We start from the raw sequence: 19754 nt of genomic DNA on the forward strand, positions 1-19754 counted from the left end.
TCTGAACAGTTTGGATTTTTTATTTTTATTTTTCATGGCTTTCTCAGTATATTTGAATTGAATTAGACTAGCATTCAGTCTCAGAAATAAAGTTATAAATATGAATCCACAAAATAAAGTTAAATTCAAATGGAGCCAAGAACAATGCTTAATTTCAGGTCAAATAATTCTAGACTTGAGTTGGACTCCTTTTTTATATATAATCCCTAGGGTTCAGGAGACAGAATAGGATTTAGTCAGCTTTCAGTAATAAGGCGACACTAAGATTTAAGCAAGTTCCTCATCATGTGCCACTGTAGTTCTTTGTAGGTTCATCAAAATTTCTAAATGAGTCTCTAAACTAATTAGGATTTAAGCAGTAAGAGGAATTTTGGTCCTATATTTAATTATCCAAAGGCCAGGACTTCTGGATTAACGAGGTCATGACTAACGAGATATTGCAGTATGTGTGCATATAAACCAAACTGTTTATCTGCGCATTGATCATTTAATCAGTGGCTTTTAAATGTCACCATTGACGAGAAGAATTCTGACAATGATTGCCATTTGTTCACTGACAGGGGTCACATGTTTCACAGAACTCCGTGACATGCTCCTCGTCGTGTGAGATAATTATTCGTATGACACGAGACATTGCAAGATGCTCCTTCACATGAAAAGCGGACACCTTTGAGCCTTCTGTGTGTGTGAGAGACACTTTTGTCACCTTAGTCTTTGAATGATTAGGATGAAGGTCATAATTTGTACAAGAAATGTTAACAGCTGGGATTAGGCCTGGAAGCTTGGCTAGCCTGATGACAGAAATTAATTATGTTTACTCAAGTTGGACATCCCCTTTGTGATGCCTATGAGCCTGACCGTTTGTCAGTGTCCAGTATTCCGGGACAATGTGGCTCATATGTTGAGTGTTTGTCTGAAACAGTTGTATCCTTCACAGGGAATACAACTTGTAATTTTGTGGTACCTTTTTAAAGACTGGCGATATTTGGTTTCTCGATTTTCTTTGTAGCAACAACAATCTTCAATTTGTCATTGTCAAAACCACTTAGAAGGAGTCCTCAGTTTTGAAGTATCAGTTAATTGTTGTGTGCCTTGGCCATTTTTTATATTTGGACATTTTTAACAATACTATTTTCAAAATCATTCAGAAATAATGGATGGTGGAAAATTGGTTTTTGATAACACCAGTCCAGCCCTATGTTGACAGGTGAAAACTGAAACAATTTTGTGTGACGATTTGCTGTACTGCCAAAATATAATGCATGGACACTCGATCCATGTGCCCTCTCACCCTCTAGCATCTATCACACCTGTCAACTGGTATCAGGGTTAAATTGTCTCGAAGAATACAACTGCTGCTGCGGACAGAAGGTAAACAAGAGAAAGATCCATTATTGTTCTCTACAAGAACAGTATTGAAAAATAATTCTGTGTTCATTAGTTTATTATCATTATTGCAATAGGATGTTACAATGTCAAAGGTTAATGAATCCCATGTAAATGCGGGTTAGAATTGTCTTCAGCAACGCATGCTTGACCTAAGAGGCGACTAACAGGATCGGATCGGGTGGTCTGAGGCTTGCTGACTTGATTGTGGCATGTCATTGTATCCCAGTTGTGTAGATGGATGCTCATGATGTCAATCACTGGATTGTCTGGGCCAGTTTATTTACAGACCGGTGTTTTAGAGCTGGAATATTGTGCGTTAAACAACAAACAAACAAAACAATTTGTTTTAAGACCCATATATAAGATATGATTTAGAGTTTGCATATAGATTTTATAGCATTGGTTGACAAATGTTTCATGACTTTTAAAAATAACTTTTGTCTATTGACATAAATTTGCATAAGATTGCTCACTGATATTCAGAAAGTTGTTGCCCTGCAGTTATGACTTATGATAGGACACAGTTGAAAATGTAAATGGAAAAACATTCATGATCATTATGGTGTTTATAGTGATAGTGAAAGGGATCATGATTATGATTGTGATGATAATAATAATTATAAGGTGATGATAATGATGATCATAAGGTGATGATAATGATGATGATAATAATGATAATCAGGTGATGGTAATGATGATTATGTCAGTGATGATAATAATAGTAATGATGATAATGATGGTGGTGGTGATGATAATGATAGTGAAAATGATGATGATGGTGATGATAATGATGGTGAAAATAATGATGATGGTGATGATAATGATGGTGATAGTGATGATGCTGATAATGATGGTAGTGGTGATGATAGTGAAAAGGATGATAATGATGGTGATGGTAATGTTGAAAATGATGCTGATGGTGATGATAATGATGCTGATGATAATAGTGATAATGATGATAATGATGGTGATGATAATGATGAAAATGATGCTGATGGTGATGATAATGATGGTGATGAAAATGATGGTGATGATAATGATGGTGATGAAAATGATGGTGATAGTAATGATGGTGATGAAAATGATGGTGATGAAAATGATGTGATGATAATGATGGTGATCATAATGATAATGATGGTGATGATAATGATGAAAATAATGGTGATGATTATGATGATGATGATAGTGATGATGGTGATTATGAAGATTATAATATCATGATTATGATAGCGATGATAACGATAATAAAGATTATTATAAGGTGATGATTACAGTGCTGTTGTTGATGAAGGTAATTACCAACAACAAATTCATTTTGCAATTTGTGCATTAAAAATCTTGTGTGATCATAAAGGTTATTGATTTTTATCAGAACATGTTTGCTTTGTTTCATGAAAAAACCTCATTTTACTATTCAGATCCAATCAGCATTATAATTAGACATTTCCCTGTTCCATCATCTGGCTGTGTTCTAGAAGAGCCTTGTAAACACATTCATGTCAAACACTAATATGTGTATTTCATCTGACAAAAAAATGCCGATATCATTTATTTATCAGCAAATGTTTCTGTGGCCTAGAGATTTGCAGCCTGCTGTTTAAGCATTGATTATCTGCTCTGGTTGAGAGATGTGTTGACAAGCCCCGATCTGCCTGTGATTTCAACGTAGATCTGTCTACCAAAAGAAAGTATATTTACACATTATGTTCATTTTATTCTTCACAGTTAAAATTTGTGGTCAATTATTGCATGAAATTTGATAAAATCGAATCAAGGAATTTGTATAATGCGTGGTTTGTTTGATGAACTTTAAATCCTTTATTTTCATGGGATGTAGAGAATAGCCATTTTTTACGGAAGCATCGCGTGTTGTGCAGAACAGGAAATGGACTGAAAGAATTAAAGTACTTTACAAAGGAAATGAGATTTCCTCAAATGGAATAGGTTAATGTGATTTATGATGTCTGCGAGATGTAGATGTGAAAGCTGACATCACCATGGAAATAACAGACTTGTCGGAAGAAATAGCTAATACTGATGATGATACTTGTAATGTTTTGTTTGTTTGCTTGACGCCATGTTCAGCAATATTCCAGCTATATGATGGCAGTCTCTAGATAATTGAGTCTAGACCAGACAATCCGGTGATTGACATTATGAGGATCGATCATCAAGCAAGTCAGTGAGTCTGACCACCCGATCCTGTTAGTTGACTCTTGTGACCAGTATGGGTTGCTGAAGACAAATGCTTACCCTGATCTTCACGGAATGTTTGGGTTGGGTTGGTTTGTTTTTTAACGCAGCACTCAGAAATATTCCAGCTATATGACGGCAGTCTGTAAATTATCAAGTCTGGACCAGACAATCCAGTGACTAATATCATGAGCATCGATCCACGCAATTGGGATTGATGACATGCATCAACCAAGTCAGCAAGTCTGACCACCCAATCCCGTTAATCACCTTTTACGACAAGCATAGTCGCCTTTTACGGCAAGTATGGGTTGCTGAAGACCTATTCTACCACGGAATCTTCACGGGTCTCACAGAATGGGGTGGAGTGAGGGGGGTATACTAGATATGGTTGATAGACAGGTAGATTATTAGAGGTGTTGGCCTTGTGGTACACCAACATTTAGTTTCTGAAATGAAAATATGTTATGTTTTGTTTTATTACATTTTAACATAAAATAAAAATGATCTCGAGGAATATCTTTTTCTGACTTGAACTGAAGAATTCTAGACTTGCCAAAACATTGTAGGCTTGCTTTGGATTTTCAGAAATACTTTTTGCAGCGCTTGTATGAGAGACTATCCATGAGTGAGTGAGTGAGTGAGTGAGTGAGAATGATTGGGTAATGTAAAATAATAAATGCCAGGGCATACATATATACTGTTACAATGTAACCTAATTGTTTAACCGCCTTCCTTCAGTCAAATACTAGTATTATATGTTCCTAGATACATAATGCGTTTTAGTTTAATCGCCATTTGAGCCAAGTTTGTTGTTTACCATCTTCCTGGGGCAAGGGAATTAACTGACCATAAAAGTCCAGTTTCCACCCTTACCGAACTAGGCTGGAATTTCGTGGCTCAATCACAGAGACACCATTGGCTATTATGAGTCACTTCTGTGTCCCTCCAACAGACCAATCAGATTCCACCTATCATAACACTGGCATTTGCTTCCAGGCGCCAAAGTCAAGAAGATCTCATCAATAGACAAGAGTGTCGTTGTACAAAACAACCTTTGCGCTATGACTGTCGTAAGTCTATGTTAAGGTATGGGAGTTACGATCACCTTTGTGCTAAGATTTGTGCTAAGATTTGTGCTAAGATTTGTGCTAAGATTGTGCTAAGATTGTGCTTTTATACAACGACACCGAGATCTATATCGTAATAAAGCATGTCTTACTCGCATCAAATTACGTGAACAAGTTGATTAAAAACACGATAAGATTTGGAAAATATCTGTTGATGCCTAGTTGATGGTACAAATGCTTTGCAAATCCTGCAATCCACAAAACATGCATGGCAGTCACCATGTCGTTTACGACTTTTGATTGGACTATGCATAGACCTGTTAGTCCAGCCAAATAGAACTCTGAAATGCCAGCAAAGTTTGGCAAGGGTGAAAACTGGATTTGTACATAGTCAGTTAACTCCCTTGCCTGCGGAAGATGGTTCTCTAACGCCTAATCTCCAACAACAAATTAAACTTGTTGTATACGGTTTAAATTAGTTCCCCATCATCAATTTTCTTAGCATCTGGAGCACATATTGCAGCAAATACGGTAAAAAAGCATCAGTATTAAGGAGGTCATTGTAACTTGCTTTTACATTGTTTGATGAATGAGAAATCAATGTAAGGAATTGGGAAGTCATTTAAAAACAATCTTTCAAAATAATGTTTTCAATTGAAGATGTAGAAACAAAAACGTATCCTTATTCTTTTGATTTATTGCATTGAAATGGAATGATTGACAAAAAAATTGGAGCGTTGATCTTTTCTTTGAAATTAAGCATGAGGCGCTTTCAGAAACTGAGTTAACTTAAAAAACTGATGATCTTAGCTGCACCCATGTCCTCAGAACACTTCATCTCATTTTTGGTCAAATAATCCTGGTTTACTTTGGTTTTTCTCCCTTGGTTAACCTTGACAAACCTTGACCCAAAGGTCACTGTTGATATACTGTCTGACATCTTGTTTTGTGGAGATTCAAGGATAGAGTATTTACTTTGGATGAAAAGGATGATGCCTGGAAGGTCAAAATGACTGTGGAAAATAACTTGATTTCATTTGGACATACTTTTTATCAAATTTGTAATTGAGAAAGTAATAGGGCTGGGACGAGGAATCGAACCCGCGGGTCTTCGGCGTGGCGAGCGAACGCTTTAACCACTAGGCTACCCGACTGCCCCTTATGGTAATGACCATTTAACTCTACCCCCTGCTGAATGGGTATCTTCATCTTTATCTGTAATAGACAATGTTGCAAGCATCCTAAACATTTCCTGAAACATCTTAAACAGCTTTTTAAACACCTGGCTTAATTGCTTAATTACATTATTTTTACCAAAAAATGCTTATGTTTCAATGAGTAAAATTAAAGTAAGTAAACTTGGATTGATTTTTTTTCTACAAATTTAAAAGTGAAAGAGATAAAAAAATATTTCAACCCTGTAACATGTGTGCTATATATCACATGATTTCCTGTGCTAAATTATATCCCTTTGAACTCCTGAGCCTCAAGGCTGTATGGTTTAACAACATGCTTTTGGTGTAGATCATTGTGTGGGTGGTCAGAACAACACTCCAACATTGAGAGCTTGTTGAGTATTACATATTTTTGCCAAACAAATTGCTTTATGTGAATTTTTTTTTTAAAAATCATGTGCATGTCTTGTAAAAAAACCATAAGGATGTTTAATAATGGCTTCCATGAAGTTTGCATGTTTCAAATTTAATTAATATTTATTTGAAAACATGGCGACTTATTGAAAACAGTTTGCATCAGTTTCTCTCACTCCAGTGACACAATTCACTTTCTCTTACATCAAGGTTAGTTTTCCTAGCCTGCTCATCACCTACTTGTGATCTTTGTATCTGAGGGGCGGTCGTGTAGCCTAGTGGTTAAAGCATTTGCTGGTTACGCCAATGACCCGGGTTCAATTCCCGACATGGGTACAATGTGTGAAGCCCATTTCTGATGTCCCTCGCCATGATTTTGCTGAAATATTGCTAAAAGCGGCGTAAAACCATACTCACTCACTCAGTCTTTGAATCTGCAGGTTGATCCTTGCAATGGTATCATTAAATCCTACAGAAACTCACAGCAGTTGGATCCAAACATAGCCAATATGTCTATACATATATATATTTTGATTAAGAGACAACAACAAATAAATATTCAGTTTTGAAACTTGCCCACTCAGCATAAATGTTTTAGTTCAAGGGGAAGTTTACACATGACACACAAGAGACACTTCAGCCTAGAGGCAAGCTAGGAGAGTCGAAAACACAAGTATATTAGACTGGCAAAGCATACCCTTGCTGACATTTTGTATGTTTACATTAACATTACCAAGGGAATTCTTTTCAACAAGCAAAATCAGCCAATGATTTAAGCAACGAAAGTAATCTGATACAATTATTGACACCAGTAGGTATTACTTACATCAATACCTATGTGTTTTTCCTGTCAAAGATGACAGCCCGTAGCCCTGAAGTCTGGAGGTGATTTGCAAAACCACCACCTTTGTCATCTGATTGAATTTTTTCGAAAATTCCATTCATCAACTTTCTGGTTCTTTCCCAATTAGAAATTAATGCTGTCATGAGCAAATTTCAGTTTCAAAGATTCCTGTCTACACATTCAATCTCCAGGGAGGGACTTGTTACCAAACCCATTCTTCAAGAAGCCCTCCAGGGAGAGGATAGCTATCTCTTGTAGACCATAGACAGACATGTTTACAGACAATGACAAGAATACAGACGCATCACTAGAATGGAGAGATTAAATTTGTTACGTCTATTCCTTGGTTGTGTTCAGGTATCCGTATGTTCCTTCATGATTAATGGATGGCACGAGTGGCCTAGTGGGCTAAGTCGTTGTAGGTCGAGTTGCGTATAGGATTTGCTGGTCATGGTTTGAATCCCATGTTGATTAAATATCATTCTTGGTTTGCCAGCAGAATACCTGTGATTGTGGGTGTCACCAAAGTAGAAAGAGTATCTCATTGGCATCACTGTTGGTGTACTGAGGTCCTAATCAAAGCAGTGTTACTCCCAACCCACTCATTCCATGTCATCCTTGTTTTTTACCCGAATACCTGTGATTGTGGGTGTCACCAAAGTAGAGAGAATCTCTCATTGGTATTGCTGTTGGTGTACTGAGATCCAGATCAAAGCAGTGTTCCTCCCAACCCACTCATTCCATGTAATCCTTGTTTTTTACCCGAATACCTGTGATTGTGGGTGTCACCAAAGTAGAGAGAATCTCTCATTGGTATTGCTGTTGGTGTACTGAGATCCAGATCAAAGCAGTGTTCCTCCCAACCCACTCATTCCATGTAATCCTTGTTTTTTATCTGAATACCTGTGATTGTGGGTGTCACCAAAGTAGAGAGAATCTCTCATTGGTATTGCTGTTGGTGTACTGAGATCCAGATCAAAGCAGTGTTCCTCCCAACCCACTCATTCCATGTCATCCTTGTTTTCTATCCGAATACCTGTGATTGTGGGTGTCACCAAAGTAGCAAGAATCTCTCCGCCCACATTAAGCTGACACAGCATTGTACATGTATACTGAAATACTATTCAGAGCAGCAGGACACGTGAAGATCTTCAGCAACCCATTCTTTCTGTGTAAGGCGACTATGCTTGTCGTAGGAGCCACATAACGAGATCGGGTGGTCAGACTCGCTGACTTGGTAGATGCATGTCATCGTATTCCAATTGCGTGGATCGATGTTCATGTCAATCACTGAATTATCTGGTCTTGACTTGATTATTTAAAGACAGCTGTCATATAGCAGGAATATTGCTGAGTGCTGTGTTAAACAACAAAGAGACTAATAAAAAGAGCAGCAATTCACTCAACATACTCAATCATTGTATGGCAGGTTTATTTTGGGGCCCTCTTCCTGCATTGAGCCAATATGACAACTGAAATTTTGTTCACAGTAGACAGGGGTATTAAACCCAACTCAACTTCTTCAATCACTTGCAACTGTCTGATTTTGCACACAGTATCAATCTCATTAAAATCAGATCTTAGTTCTCGCTATGCTAAACAAACATCCCATCAAGTGTCATGTCAGAACGACCTTTCATCAAACCAATCAGAGCGTCCCTTACCAGATCATGAAAGCGACAGTCGGAATGTGTTTTCTAATTATGCAACCACGAAATATTTAACACGGGGTATTCCGAACAACAGTTACGGTTTTCATGATTATATCCATACAATTTAGGCCATCTGTAAGCCATTCTAGAATGTTCTTCTTATCAGTTTTAATTTTTTTAATCGAGAATACGTCAAAATATGACCACCTGATCTTGTTAGTGGTCTCTTACGACAAGCATAGTAGCCTTTTATGGTTGGTTGGTTGGTTGGTTGGTTGGTTTGTTGTTTAACGCCGCACTCAGCAATATTCCAGCTATATGATGGCGGTCTGTAAATAATCGAGTCTGGACCAGACAATCCCGTGATTGATATCATGAGCATCGATCCACGCAATTGGGATACAAGACATGCATCAACCAAGTCAGCGAGCCTGACCACCCGATCCCATTAGTCGCCTTTTACGACAAGCATAGCCACCTTTTACGGCAAGCATGGGTTGCTGAAGACCTATTCTACCCCGGAATCTTCACCGGTCTAGCCTTTTATGGCAATTTTTGGCTGCGTAAGACATTTCTACCCCGGATCCTCATGGGTCACATCCCACAAGAACCAAAACACCAGCAGAGATCAAGATGTAGTGTATTTATTTTTTTTATCCAATTCTGGCTTTTTTACAGGAGATATATGCAGCAATAAAGTTCTGGAAATCGCTGTTTTGTTTCAAAATGTTATTTTCTTGATTGCTTTCCTGACCATCAATCGTTCTACTGACAAAGGCATTAGCATGGGGTATATCTGTTTTAATCTAACATCAGAGATTATATTTTAGACAATCTTTTAGTTAAATCGATGTGTTTTTTAAGTTCATTCCAAAAATGTCATTCAATAAGCGTTAAATTATCGAAGTGTGGCTGTGGCGAATCTGAATTAGTGTCCAAACATTTCATGCTTGTCATAGCATTTGCAAGGATGCAACATGACATCAATTTTTGTGATCATTGAATTTTTGTGTGTTGGTGCACTCAGATGAATACTTTGCAGGATATGTTATCATAAAAGCAGTGAGAAGTGGTGGGGTAGCCTTGTGGTTAAGGTGTTTGCTCATTACACTCGGGTTCAGATCCTAAATAATGGCACCTTATCCCTCTTTAAGTAGTTTCAGGGTATATATTCTCGATCCAGAATTAACATGACAGTATCTTTGTCAACAGTTTTCTCAAGATCAGAAGAACCTTCAATATGTGAGAGAGAGAGAGAGAGTTTGGTTTAATAATATTTCAGTTATATCATGGCATGTGGAGAGAAAGCATAATTAATGCAGGTCCTAGATGTTTACCACTTTGGCGTTTTTTTTCTTTCGCAGTGTTTTATTGTATGATAAACAACAAGCGCGAGTCGTTTATTTCCTATATGAGATATCAACATTATGTACAGCCTCTTTAAGGATGATGATAAAATGTACAAGCATTAAAAATATTAACCCTTATTTTAATAACGATGACACCTCAATAGAATCCGACCTCGGCAGGGTCGGACAAGTCCATTTTATACACAGGTGGGTTTTTCCCGCATATTCTCACAATCCTCACGTCAATTACCTGTACCTTTTCTCTCAATACCATTTTTCATATCTCTCCCACTTTTGGATGCAATTAGATGTGTTCACTGCATCTCTGGTTTTGCTGAATTAGAAGATGTGATGTCAAGATGGCGACAACCCAAACTTGACTACAGACAGATTGCCAGCAGGCTGGAGTTTTTAAGCGGAAGGTGGTCATGTGAGGTTGTGTTGTTGTGTAATTAAGGTCTACTGATCTCTTTTTAGACAGTGTGTGAGTGGGGAGTGAGAAGCAGAGAGAATCACAGTCTCCAACCCTTGATCGAAGGATTCTGTTACCTTCTGTACAGAGAATTGCTGCAACAAGGGGTTTAACCTTGCGTCCAAGATTATTGCACTTATATAGCGACGTGCATGCACGTGTGTGTATCTGTGACTGCTAGTACTAGTCTGGACAGATGCCGATTTATAGTGCTAGCCCACTGATATACCATGATGAATACCCCACTCAGACACATATACTGACTCCGAACTGACCAGTCCTTGTTTTAGCCCCTCAATGCCGAGCGCCAGACAGGGTAACACCAAGTTCCATCTTTTAACGTCTTTTGGTATGACACGGCCAGTGATCTAAACCCCAGATCTTCTGCTCTCTGGGCGGACGCTCTACTTCTAGACCACGGAGACGGTCGTTAATAATTAGACACTACCACTGTATAAAAAATATAACTATGAGAACCTGATGCTTATGCAAAACAATAAGTAGATACATGGATTGATACCATCACAACTTGGGATGGCCCAGCCGTTGTATTTCAGTTGTGTAGAGTCACGTCCCTTCTGCACACCTGAAATCTATGATTGTGGGTTAGAATCCTGGTTTGCCTGAAAATGTTTCTAGGTGTATCAGCACCATACCAGTGCATGTGGGTTTCACCAAAGTGGAAACGTCTGAGACCTGCATCACATCCGGCTTTGCTCCCACATTAAGCTGACACGCCATGACATGACTGGAATATTAAATATTAAAACCCAACTCACTCACTCACTCACTCACTCACTCACTCACAACTTGGTTAGGCAAAAACTTTTACTTCAATTAATAATTACTTTTTTATGCAAATTGTGTGATTGGCGGACTGTAAGGGCAGGAGATGTGTACCCTTTTTTAGAACACCTGGTGTTATGACTGATTTTCAGTTATCCATTCTTATAATAAGGGGAGCATATCCTGCCCCACCAAGGGCACCTATCATAAACACATGCAAAAGCAAGTCAAATGTGCACCTGAAAAAACACAAGAACGTCAACATATGGTACAAGTCAAACTAGCTAATTGCATCAGAGTTTATTGAAAACTTTACCGAGGCTTTGAATGTTGTAACCTTGATCAAACAAAGTTTGAGAAGGTGTCGTATGACGCTCTTTGAAAACTTCATAGTAAGAGTGTGCTCGATTGTACCTTAAAAGTTATGAAATGTAGACACCAATGGCTGGAGCCGATGGAAAAGCCCTTGAATCCTCCCTTGTTTACATCATACCGGAGCCTTCAACCTTACAACATAAACACAGAGTTTAAATAATTAATGTAACTATGCTTTATTGATTGGTCAGATTAGTCCCAGGTCAAACTCCAATAGATGCCAATTCTGTAACAAAATATGTGTCTGTCTGATAACAATAGATGTGGCTGCCTTCATCACAGAACCATGTCTATGTCAGATTACACTGTGCAATGGTGTCAACCAGGCCTTAATAGAACGTGACTTAGCCCTGTTAACTCTTGTATCGATCTCACAGCCCCAGATTAATGTTGAGAAGGGCTTACCTTATTTTCCTCAGGTCTTGACCCCTTAAGCCCTGATCCCTCAGGTCAATACACTTTAGATTCTCAGATCCATTGTCACATGACCCTTAATTGTTCACAGAGAGGATGGAAGATGAGACTTCAGTCTTTTTTTCTGGATTTGATGATAATTGGAGATTTGAAATTGAGATAGAATTGAGTTGGCGCATATGGAAATTTCAAGGGCATGTTTGAATAAATTTGAAGATATCAATGGTTTTGGATATGATGAGTGAGTGAATTGGGTTTTAATTCTACATTGAACTGTTTGTACTATGGAATATCAATGTATGTCGGCTAATGATGTCTGTGGAAAACCCAAACCTGTGTACTTTATGCATGTGTGTACAATTAATTGTTGGTCTCAACACCTATTGTCCATTATTAACCTTATGTTTTATTTATCAATTTTAAATTTTATTTGACCTTCGTATTTTGACCATAATTCCAAATTCTTTCAAAATACGTTTCCTGGCACAGTTAATATTGTCTCCTCTGAAACCACTGGACCAATGAAGGTGTAACTTGTTCCCTCCATTGATGACACCCAATGAGTTCATGAGGTTCAAATCTGATTTTAAATATGGCTGTCATGACAGCAATATTGAAAAAACCTTTTATAAAATGTTAAAAAAATGAGTAGTTGTGGCTCAACACACATGTTCTGTATTTTCTTCTATATTGTAAATATTTGGCCTTATGTGAACATATGTCCTCTTACATTCTCACAAAATGCATATTTTTCTTTGTAAAATTCTTCTTCCCTGAAATTACCATACTGAGTCAGTCAGTCAGTCAGTCAGTTGGGTTTAATGCCACTTTTAACAGTATTCCAGTTATATCTTGACGTGTCAGCTTCATGTGGGAGGAAAGCCTGAAGTGATGCAGGTCTTTGGTGAAACCCATGAGCATGGGTATGGTGCTGACAAACCTAGAAACAGGTTTCACCAAAGTGGTAAATGTCTGAGACCTGCATCACTCTAGGCTTTGATCCCTCGTTAAGCTGAAACGCCATGACATGACTGGAATATTAAATATTAAACCCAACTCACTCACTCACTCACTCACTCGGATTAAAACCCTATGATGAATGGGTGTGGCGCTGAAACTGCAAGGATCATACGATTCAAACCCCTGAACATCACATGCTGGCAATTCAAAGGGCTGTAACTCTGCACAACCACTTTCAGTGCCTCAGCCCACTGAGGTAACAAAGTCCAGAGTCTAGGGTGCCATTGTACAAAAAACAATCTCAGCACTACAACAGTCGTAAGCTTATGTTAAGGTATTAGAGTCATGATCACCTTAGTGCTAAGTTTGCTTTGTACAATGGCACCCTATTCCGCAAAGGGATCTTAGCACTAAGACAATCTTTACTCCCATACCGTGACACAGAGTTAAGACAATCGTAGCGCTATGACCATTTTGTGAAACAGGCCCTGTTTGTTCGTAAAAGACGTTAATTTTTTTGATATTTTTCAACTCCTTATTTATGAATAACAACAGAAAAAGTTAAAATTGGTTACTTATGGACCTGATAAAATAACTGAAATGATTGGTAGCATAGACCAGTTTATCGTGTTCCTGTCTTATTCAGTTTAGTTCGTAAATCAGCACCAACACATTGATTGACATTACCCCCTCCTGAAGCATAGTTTAGTCTGTCCTTGCAATAAAGATATGACAAAGATAATATTGTTTTAGAGACATTAGGTATTTATGCACTGTTAATAATTCCATTTCACCTCAGCTGGTGTCAGAATTTGAAGTTTACCATCAACAAATTCCAATCACGTATCATCTCAGCTCTGTTGTTTCTGTCTCACAACATATCATTGTTGACAATCACCGCTTCCTCCTGCATTCTTGTCAAAACCAGTGGGTCTGAAAATCAGACCAATAGCCTTTTTTCTCCTCACCTCACCTCAATGAGGACCGGAGTCATCACTCGACAATAGCTGGTGACCTAGCAGTCAGATGAAGCAAACACTGGCTTCAATTTGAAACAAACAAACATCACGAGTTCCATTTTTTCAACATGGCTCATCAAATCTTACTTTATCAGAGAGTGGCTCATATTTGTCAGCCGTGCTTTAATATCCGTCTTCAGTATCCCGTACAACTAATCCCATCCGAGGATGTAAATACAGGCATTGTCATCGTAAGATCTGCGACGGTATGCCTTTATACACCTCAGTCCTCCAATGAGAGGCAAGAATCGTGGGGTCACTTTTAGCTAAAGACGGAAACTCCATACCAGATCTTTAGCTTAGCAGCATTTCAATTAGTTGAGCTTGATGAAAAGATTTTAATTCATCGCTAATTAAAGGCCGAGACTTCGGTGAGATTTTTTTCGTTCCCTGTCTCCATTTGTCAAGCTTTGAACCCAAATATGGGGTTTGTAACAGTAGCATATTAATTGGGGGTTAACAACAAGATTAAAAAGGTTCTGTTAAAGGTTGATTTTTCAAATAGAATCCCGAAGAAAAATATTTTTTTAGTGGATTATATTTTGTCAATAAGGGTGTTGAATGCGTTTTCTGATATGATATCTGAGTTATTTTTCAATTTTGGAAAGTGGCTATTGATTTCAATTTAAAAGATTGGATTTTGGTAACATATTGAATTTCTTATTAATATTTTTTAGGTGTTAAAATCTTGTGTTTTAAATTTTATGCTTTGAATAAAATCAATTTCAACTCAGTTTTAGATCTTTTAAAAATGGCTTCAGGATGTTAATTTCTCGTTTAGTTTCTTTCATATGAAAGTTGATATTGTAATTTCTGCACTTTCATTTTTTTTCATATCAGACCATTGAGACATAGTTATATGAGTTCTTGACATCAGACAAATGAGCTATTGTATTTCGGAGGAAGTTGCTCTGATTTTAATCCTTTTTTCCCCAAAATGATTGACAGTTCAATTAATAAACTGGTTTGTACACTAATTGATTTAATATCATTGATACAAAAATCTTCATTTTATCTATTACATCCTTCTCACATTAATGTTTTCAGTTATGGGGCTACACATCTAAGGTCATCAATTGCTTTATTTTCAGTGTTATACACTGAGAAAACAAATGTTTACAATAGAAGGTGTATATTACACTAACAGAGATGCTCCAATTTCAAGTCGATCTAACAAATCTGATTAACGATGAACACATAATAACTAGCTAAGATGATAATGCTATAATAGAGACAATTTACCATATATCCGTTCCCTGAGGTGCGAATTAACTTCTTTGACGAACAACAAAGAGCGAATGACAAGCAAATTTCCTTGATATTACATAAATAGCAGCCAACAAAGCCTTGCTTGCTTTATTCAATGAAGCTTTAAATTATATTCCAAGTTTATTTGGTGCAAAATCATCACTACTAACAGCTTTTGTAAGTAATTACACATAATGGTTGACTCCGAGATTGCCATAGTGGAGTATTGGAAACTTAAGTGTATAAATGGAGGAATATTGTTGTCATGCGTTTGTGTAATGATAGGCATTTTCAGAGAGTCTATCATGTTTTATGATAGATTGCATAGAACCTCTCTGAGTTGTAAGGAAAGGAGGTATTTATTGCATCTCCTGGTTGAGTGTTATTAGTTACAGTGCTACATGGATACTGGGAGATAATCATTGGGGTGCTACAAATATCTTGGAATTATTTCTTTGGAGTTTATTTGGTGGGAGGGATGATGTAAGTAGGTGAATGTTGTCAGCCAATTCCTAGCCTGTTTTTACAGTCTGGGCCAAGCAAACCAGTGATTGATAGCATGAGTGAGTGAGTATGGTTTTACGCCGTTTTTAGCAATATTCCAGCAATATCACGGCGAGGGACACCAGAAATGGGCTTCACACATTGTACTCATGTCAGGAATCGAACCTGGGTCTTCGGTGTGATGAGCGAACGCTTCAACCACTAGGCTACCCGACCGCCTCTTCGATAGCATGAGCAACAAGGTATACCGTGGAGGTATGCAACATACATTCAGGTACTGGGGACCTAAACTGCTGGACAAATGAAAGCGTACACTCATATTTGGTGGTTGCTAGAAATAATATATGATTGTCATAGCTGTGGTTTGGACCTTAAGTTTGCAATGTTTCAGCAACTGTTTTCAGCCTAGTAAGTTTTTGGTCAACTCCAACTTTCCAGTGTATACATCCTTTTGCCTGGCTGTTTATTTTCTGCTGAAATTTTCTTTGGAAGTATATGTGTGAAAAACTTTGCGTTCCTCATCTTAAATGAAAGTTTTTTATTAAATTATCATAACTGAAAGTAGAATCTCCTATGGTTCTATATTAAGTAAAAAAATCAAAATCCTTTGACCACATGAAATTGAATATAAGATTTTCTTCAAAATTTATTAAAAAAATATTAGACGTGAGGCATTTTATGTTCTACATGTTATTTTCTTCAAACAAATTGTTCGAGGACTCTAGCCCAACTATCAATAGATATGATTCGTATGGAGCAGGAATGTTTGTCAGGACAATATAAAGGTGTATTTTTGTCAAGTAAAGAAGTCAATAGTAGTCATTTTCTTATTCAGTAGATACTTGGAGACAATAAAATGATATAAGGCAAGGTTTTGGTTGGGAACCTGGCAGGGATGAGTGAGTCCATTTTGTCAAACCAAGTAATGAGTGTATTTAACACCTCTTTGAACAGTGTTCCAGTTTTATCACTGTGTTTCAGCTTAATGTGGGAGGAAAGCCCAAAGTGATGCAGGTCTCAGACGTTCACCACTTTGGTGAAACCCATGACCACGGGTATGGTGCTTGACAAACCGATAAACAAAATCAGGTTGAACTGGGATTCAAACCCACAAACACTGGTTTCTGGCATTCCCAAGGGATGCAACTCTGCTTAGCGAATTGTGGCACCTTAGACGATTGGGCCACCCATGCCCATGAGATAAAAAATGTAAAAATTAATTTGTCATGGACTCAACTCTATTTTACAATGATGACCTTCAAATTTAAGACTGGTCATTTATTATAGGGGTTGGTGGGTCAGAGAGAATCAGGGTGTGGTCACCCAAAACTATGGTAGGGTCATAAAATATAATACAGATCTTTGGGGATGGTCCTGAAGAAATGGACATTTTATGATCAAATATAAAGTGCTTTTTCATTTTGTCTTTCCAGGGAGGTCATACAAAAAGGACACGGACATGGGGAGGGTCTTCCAAAGGTATGCCAAGCATAAGGGGAGGGTTATCATTTTCTGTACGTTAGTGCATAAAAAAAAAATCTGGCCAACCCACCCCTGTAATAAATGACTGGTCCCTTAACCTATGAGGACAAGGGTTACATACTGGTTGCAAAATTTTGATGGGATGTCAAATAGTTGGTTCAATTCCCTACATGACTTGGTGTGCCCCACTTTTATATGGCTGGAACATTGCAATATAGTGGCAATAAAAGCAACAAAATCCTTTCCACATTCATACAAAATCTTTGCTAAATGCAGAGTTCTTTGAATGATTCTGACCATATCAAAATCATGTACTCACTCATTGTTACTATTGAGGTCCTGGTGAAAATCATTTTCACAAAGAGCAAACTTTAATGATAAGAGGCCTCAGCTTCATTTTTTTTTAAACCAATTGGATGCAAATCTAATAATGACATTTGTGACATGATGGTAATAATTATGTCTCCTAAAGGATGTGCCACATGGGTCCCTAAGCTTGAGAGAAACATTCATTCAACTCATTGGATCTGCCTTCCTTCTGATAATAAGACCTTCCTATTACAGAAGAACTATGAATTTCACCATACTGCCCTTAGCCTTCTCACATGATGCCAGTAGTTGTTGTCATCAGTATATAGAAAGGACCCTTTTTTCTGAACAGCTGTTCCTAGACCAATTTAAGTCCAATTTCCAGCAATGCTATCACTACGACCTGTAGGTCAGACTTGAGGTAGCCAGGGTAAGGCAATTTTAACCCTGGTAATAAGATCAGTTCATGGAACAAGGCCTCGTGTGCAAGGCCCTAATTGGTGTTGGTAGGACTTGTCATGCTAGCAGTCACCTTGACCTTCACACGTGACGGCTGGTACAACATGACAGGACATGCTCATCCATTTTGCTCATGGAAATACTTCAGGGTATTTTTTACTGCAGGTGACAATGAACAGTTTGTATTATCTCAGAGTTGCTCTGTGGTCAAAGGCTTAATATTTGATGTGTGGAATTGCATCCTATTCTTTCATCAAGAAGTGTTGGTTGTGGTTTCAAATTCCAGAATTTGGATTCTTGTTCTGTCAGCGCCATTCTCACATTCATGGTCTCACAAAGTGATACATGTCTCTGGCCTTTTCACTATTACAAGACAATAGATTAAGCTACAAGGCAATTGGTTAAACTGCAAGACAATGGACCTGATAAATCAGGTTAAACTGCAAGACAAAAGGTTAAACTACAAGGGTACTACAGTAGGTTAAACTGCAAGACAAAAGGTTGAACTACAAGGGTACTACAGTAGGTTAAACTACAAGACAAAAGGTTAAACCACAAGACAAAAGGTTGAACTACAAGACAATAGGTTAAACTTCAAGACAATAGGTTAAACTACAAAACAATTGGTTAAACTACAAGACAATAGGTTAATCTGCAAGACAATAGGTTAATCTGCATGGGAATAGGTTAAACTACAAGACAATAGGTTAAACTGCAAGATAAAAGGTTAAACTGCAAGACAATAGGTTAAACTGCAAGATAAAAGGTTAAACTGCAAGACAATAGGTTAAACTGCAAGGCAATAGGTTAAACTTCAAGACAAAATAGGTTAAACTGGAAGGCAATCAGGTAAATGATGAAAAAGCTAACACTACACAAATGGCAACATATTCAGACTTGAAAATTCTTTTTGTTCTTGAAGTGCCCCACCTTTTGACCAGTATGTTTCTGTAAATATAAATTGTCAATGCAACAGAATAACCTAAACCATAAAATAAACGGTCTGGCCTGACATTAACATTCAGTCTTATTGTGATTTGTAAATCGGAAATTAAATTCAAATTATAAATTCAGTGGAGTGGAAGATCAAGATGAAGAAACCGACTTTAAAATGTTGAATTGATCATGTCACATGTCAGATAAGTAGAAGTATATATCATCTTATATCGCATGACATACACTATAAGAATAATACATGCTGAATATTCATGATGTAATGACAATATATGTAAGCTAAGAAGTATATATTCCAGTCTCAGTGAGCACAGAACTTATTAATAAAAACAATATCAAATGCTTCAAAGAAGGAAAAATAACACATTATAATGTTTAAGCTAAGTTAATGATGGAGTCTATAGTTTTGTAAGCATGAAATGTCTTCTGCTGGGAACAGATTATGGTAGATATGTAAGTTTGACATTTCATATCAAAGAAGGTAATATACAGCCAGAAAGCATTGTGCATCCTTAAGTATAGCAGCAGTTGTATATATATATATATATCCATCCACCCTTTGATACAGTGGTGATCAGAAGGCGTGCTTCAGTGGGGATAATTATGGCCCCTTCATTACCCACCATGAATGGCAAATTGTATGATTATGAATTTTTTTATCTTTATTTCACTAATATCTGCCCTTT

General features: G+C 37.5%; 1 protein-coding gene across 1 annotated transcript in view; it reads right to left on the reverse strand.

The window, feature by feature from the left end:
• LOC139450860 (uncharacterized) overlaps positions 1–1301 on the reverse strand; it is a 52256-nt gene extending 50955 nt beyond the window's left edge. The window contains exon 1 of the mRNA XM_071232695.1: positions 1292–1301. Within this exon, the coding sequence (XP_071088796.1) occupies positions 1292–1301 (10 nt within the window). The remainder of the gene's footprint in view (positions 1–1291) is intronic.
• Between the last annotated feature and the right edge of the window lie 18453 nt (positions 1302–19754).

The sequence above is a fragment of the Haliotis cracherodii genome, unplaced genomic scaffold, assembly GCF_022045235.1.
Source record: "Haliotis cracherodii isolate W230 unplaced genomic scaffold, xgHalCrac1.p SCAF_8, whole genome shotgun sequence".
NCBI lineage: Eukaryota > Metazoa > Mollusca > Gastropoda > Lepetellida > Haliotidae > Haliotis > Haliotis cracherodii.